This window comes from Pungitius pungitius, chromosome 10, assembly GCF_949316345.1.
Source record: "Pungitius pungitius chromosome 10, fPunPun2.1, whole genome shotgun sequence".
Lineage (NCBI taxonomy): Eukaryota > Metazoa > Chordata > Actinopteri > Perciformes > Gasterosteidae > Pungitius > Pungitius pungitius.
In genome coordinates this window covers 2,994,616-2,999,756 of record NC_084909.1, presented here as the reverse complement: position 1 = coordinate 2,999,756, position 5,141 = coordinate 2,994,616, and the positions used below count along the sequence as shown (strand labels likewise).

Genomic DNA, 5,141 nt, shown 5'->3' with positions numbered 1-5,141 from the left:
TGCTCTTTCCATCTCTGTTTCTGGACACTTTACGGCCGGCAAGTCATCAGATGGTATTTTCAGATTTAAGATTTAAGACTTCCCATGAAAACTGTGGGGATAAAGCAGCTATGGCGCTGCGACGTGAAACCGATCTGCACATAAAAAGGAGGGTTATTGGAATTATCTGTAAACTCATTTACGCGGCTTACTTTAGTGCCTTCGAACAAGCCAACGAATCCACTGTTAAAATGTGCTGTGAAGAAACGAAGGTTGAACATCCTGCTAAAACCTTTACTGGGATGAAGAGGTGTTTAAAATCGGTCGCTCCTCAGAACCGAGGAGAACGGACAGGACGGGCCGCCACCCTCCTCCATGGCTGCGCTCCCCCCCCCCCCCCCCCTTCCCTCGCCGCCGCCACGTACCGACTTGTAGGCGTAGTATTTGTTGTCGTAGTCGTGGGCTCCGATGGTGATCTCCGGCAGGAACCTGGGTATGTGGGTCAGAGTCGACACCCTCTGTTTGTCCTCCACGCTGCAGACAGAGACAGAGAGAGACAGAGAGAGAGAGAGAGAGACAGAGACAGAGACAGACAGAGAGAGACAGAGAGAGACAGAGAGAGAGAGAGAGAGAGAGCTAGAACGGCGGCCCACAGACAAGCGGATCCACGGCTGCAGGACGGCATACCAAATGCAATCAGGGAGAATCTGCATTTAGAGTCGTCTCCGCGACTCGTTGCGGGTACTTTGCATATTCATCCATAACGAGCGTGACAAACAAGAGGCTGAGGCCGTGAATCCGACTCGACCCGGTTTGGGTGCGTTTCATTTGCATTTAAATGTGGAAGCGTGTGAGAACTCACAGCATCCTCATGTGGTGGTAGGTGACGTCGTCCTGCTCCAGCCACGGGCCCTTCTCGAACTTCAAATACTCGAAGTCCTCGGCCACCTGTGGACGGAGCACAGTGAGCACGCCGCCTACAGGATCCCCACACACACACACACACACACACTTCAGGGCTGGAGCCTCACCCTCTCCACGTCTTGGGCTTTGGTGGCGTCATAGGCGAGCAGCTCCGACGTTTCGCTGGAAGAGACAAAAAGGAGTTTCTGGGACACCGGATCCCACGACAGTGGCATCTTGATTCGGACTCTTCGACACGTTGGTTTCATCTCACCTGATTTGGGGCAAGAAGGAGTTCTTGTAACTGTCCTCGATGCCCTTCAGATACGACAGGGACACGTTCTGAAGAGGATCAAAAGACTCCTTTTTAACAGAAGGATCAGCAGACGCTCAAAAAGAGAACACAACACATCAACATTTCATGTGCTGCTTGAAAAGGTTTTGTTCCGTTTCAGGAAGGTCAACACGGCGTCCTCTGTCCAAAGCGCACTGCGCCACGTTTACAATACATCCGCCTCTCTACCTGTCCGCTCTGCGTCATCTTCTTGTGCACCTCCTCGGCGGGCAGGTCCACGTAGATGGCGAGGTGCGGCGGCAGGAACTCGCAGATGCTGATGCCTTTGATCTCGTTGTAGTGCTGCCCACCTGCGCGCGCCACAGCGAGACGTTTGAATGGAGCGGGAGACACGGAAACAACACAATGAACGGTTCCACTTCGGGCCAACGCCGCACACTCACACTCCTTCCTGATGTAACCCTCTTTCAACATGGCATCCAGGAAGACAAAGTCACTGAAGGGAGAACGCTCCAGGATCACGCCTTGGCCTGCAAAACACACAAGACCGATGGGGGGGGGGGTGGGAGGTTGAAGCAATGGAGATGGGGACTGCAGCCGGGAGCGGGCGCTACCTGTGGTGAGCAGATGCTCGATGGCGTCGGCGTACTGGAGCACCCGCATGGTGTACATCCACATCTGCAGCCGGTAGCTGTTGCCGTCGGCGGCTTTGGGCTCGGCGTAGAACCTCTGCAGGCTGCACATCCCGTTGAAGTCGACGGGGAGCAGCTCCTTCTCCCCGGCCCTCCTGTCCAAGTAGAAGGTGTCCGCCTCCGGCATGTAGAGCATCCCTGAGGAGGGGGGGGGTTGGTGGTTAGAGGCATGCACCGCCCACCTTGTCTCTTTGCCTGGCGTTTCCACGTCAACCAGTCAACCAATAACCCGATACCGAGCAAACACACGAGTAGATTTCCCAAAAGCCATTGCAGGTGAATTGAGGGATGAAGTCGGATCAATGAAACACGATCGCTGACATCAGGGATTAGACAATGTATTTGAAAGATTTTACAACTTATTGTACTGCTGCTTTACTGCAATAAACAGTATTGGTGAGTACAAGCATTGAGCCCTGTGACCTCTGCCCTGTGACCTCTGCCCCCCCCCCCCCCCCCCCCCCCCGTCGCGTGACACTTACCCAGCTTGTCGGCCAGCTTCTGGGCCAGCGCCCCTTTCCCGGAGGACAGGTTGCCATCCACGGTGATGATTTTGCTGTTGTGCTTTAACCGCGGCGTCGTCCTCTCGCCCAGCGCGTAGGCCAGCCAGCCGTAGCGCAGGCGCCGCGCGGGGCTCGTGTGCACACACGCCTGGGGGGGCAAAAGCACAAATGAGTTCGGGTGGACGCGCTGTGTAGACCCTCATTTAACAGTTATTAAAACTTGCCGCGGGCGTTGAGATCATATAAAACTCAAACTACCACAGGGCCTCTGCTATGGCCTTGTTTCTCTCCGGAACATATGACCTAATAAATTAGTAATTAACGCAACTGAGAGACTACGGAATATACCGTTTAAAAGCTTGTCATGGGTTCACTGTTCTCCCTTTATAGAGCTTTTTAACAAATCAAACTATACGGAGCAGCTGTGACTCGAGGTGCGATGAATCCTGCCTTCACGAAGGTTCGCGCCCCCATCTTTTAATAGAGGGGTGTGGAACCAACTTCACGGTTATTGCGGAGGCCGCAGTTTGTGAAGCCGTCTCAGTCCCCCTATTTTACGGTCTGTTTACACACGACTGTGCTGCAAAAACTGGGCCATAAAATTGGCAGAGGACACATCGGTGATGGGTCTGAAAGTGAGTGACAGGAGAGGCAATAGAAGGGAAGTGGAGGATCCAACCATCTGATGCCACGATAACAAACTCTCCAGACTTCAGGGAGAGTAAATCGTGTCCCCACTTATGGACCATCTGTTAAAGCTGTGGACAGTTTACATCTCCTGCTTTACAAACAAAAAACAGACAACCGCAGATGACTCCAACTGCCTCCACGAGAAGGTCCAGAAGGGGCCGAGTCCAACATTTATTTGTGTAAACTTTCATTGTGCCATCGAGGTCGGGCCCGACTGGCTGCATTATGCATTTCATCACAATAACATTTAGACGGTTGGCTGCGAAAGCAAAAAGGTCAAAACCTGCATCAACAACACCAGCAACCCAGCTCGCCGATTTCGTCTCGTAAAAAAGCGTCCCCCGGGGGCAACAACTCACCCACCACTCGTCTCCGTTTCCATCCACAGGACGCTGAGCCCCTAAAGCTCCTACCGTATCGTACAGGTCACATGTACCGTACATGTCCTTTGTGTTACAGAATGATCATTTGATTGTAACACAAATGACATACTTAACTTAAAGGGTTTATTGTATTATTAGGATTACAATGGGCAGTATTTATAATACACTATACTCACAAAGCCTATGTATATAATGTGTGTGTGTGTGTGAGATATTATATATAGACACACATTTATAATACGGGTGGATGAAATCCTGATTCATTCCGATTGCTTGAGAGTGACGGGGTGTGTACTTCATTAAGCCATAGTGTACCTCACCCGTTTACATCGACCTTCTCTGTTGCATAGCAACAGCCACACGTACGGCTACTGAAACGCGAAACACAACGTTTGGTGGCTACAACTGTGCGGTGCCGAGACATGTTAGCTGCGCGTCGGGCCCAACACCCTTGAAGTCTGACATCATTGACGATAAGGCACAGCCTCTCGTACCTTATTGCTTAATACATAACGTTACATACAAATATACACCTATGGTATACGCACTTCACGGTAATACTGTACACGCATCACCGCTTACTCCACATTGATTTATGAGCGTTACTCTGCACTTAAAAGCTGAACTTGTAATGTAATCGTCTCAGTACGTACTCGTGGTGCGACCCCCAATAACACGATACCATTATATTTGTATCTTTGCGTAAACAGCAGTAGGTTGGAGGTGTAAAACACGGTTGACTGAGCACGTCGTGTACGCGTCCTTAAAGCATTCATAAATATAACGTTACTCACATGTACACACGGCGGGGTTTCTTAACTCTCAACTGCCAATAACCCGACAAACAAACTGACAGCTAACCTGTAGGCGGCCGAGTGTGATGCTAGCTAGCATGCGGCTAGCTAGCGGCGCTAGCGTGCCCTTGTAAAACTTGACACCCCGGACGGGTGCAGAGTGCGCGCGCGATTCCCGCTCTTACCTTCGGTGCGACGTTCGCCGCTTTGAGAGCGGTCGCTCCCGATGGGGCGAGCAGCCGGATCACCCTCAGGGCCATGATTCAACTGTCCTCCAAAGAAGCCTCCGAGCTGACCCGAAAACTCACCGCTACCCGGCGCCTGAATAACACGTCAGAGGGCCCGAGGTCCTTCGCTTGGTCCCGGGCTCCTTGGTCATACTTTCAGTACGGCTTGTTAATGCCTGATTTTCCTTCGGTTTTTGTATAAGCAAAACAATAATATATATACAATATATAGCCGACGAATGCATAGTAATAGATACAAAAAATGAAAATGATTTAATAACGATTTAAAAAAAAAAAAAGTGAGATATTCAAGCGGCTTGTTTTTTTCTATCCACAAGTTTTCAAAGTCAACGAAAATGTAGTTAATAATGCAAAACCAGTTTATGGACAAAGGCTTTCAATGCCCGCATCGGATCGAAAAGAACCAGTAAACGATGAAATTTAATTGAAAACATAAAACTCTAACTAATTTGATGACAACCTTCTAATTGAAACACTGATTAATCGTTTTGGATTTTCGAATCACACTTGTGTGATGAAGTGGAGTTTTCTTTCCCCCGTAATAATGACTACTATAATGATCAGTGCTTTAAATTGTGATTATAGACTCCACTCTTACCTCTTAATCTGGTCATATAATCCTTGGAGGCCCCATGAGTTATTTCTCTATTAGCC

At 49.9% G+C, this 5,141-nt stretch overlaps 1 protein-coding gene across 1 annotated transcript; it reads right to left on the bottom strand.

The window, feature by feature from the left end:
- Nucleotides 1-278: 278 nt before the first annotated feature.
- On the bottom strand, nucleotides 279-4,600 carry ndufa10 (NADH:ubiquinone oxidoreductase subunit A10). The gene is made up of 9 exons (XM_062565142.1): nucleotides 4,425-4,600; nucleotides 2,352-2,520; nucleotides 1,792-2,007; nucleotides 1,621-1,707; nucleotides 1,406-1,527; nucleotides 1,157-1,224; nucleotides 1,011-1,065; nucleotides 842-927; nucleotides 279-513 (listed from the first exon to the last, which is right to left on the bottom strand). The coding sequence occupies exons 1-9, from the start codon at nucleotides 4,497-4,499 to the stop codon at nucleotides 294-296; spliced, it is 1,098 nt and encodes a 365-aa protein (XP_062421126.1). The 5' UTR covers nucleotides 4,500-4,600; the 3' UTR covers nucleotides 279-293.
- Nucleotides 4,601-5,141: the final 541 nt, after the last annotated feature.

Coding starts and splice junctions, on each gene's coding strand:
- ndufa10 (XM_062565142.1), bottom strand. CDS start 4,499: ATGGCCCTGAGGGTGATCCGGCTGCTCGCCCCATCGGGAGCGACCGCT. Junction 928..1,010: donor AAGCCCAAGACGTGGAGAGG/GTGAGGCTCCAG, acceptor CTCCGTCCACAG/GTGGCCGAGGACTTCGAGTA. Junction 514..841: donor TACCACCACATGAGGATGCT/GTGAGTTCTCAC, acceptor CTCTGTCTGCAG/CGTGGAGGACAAACAGAGGG.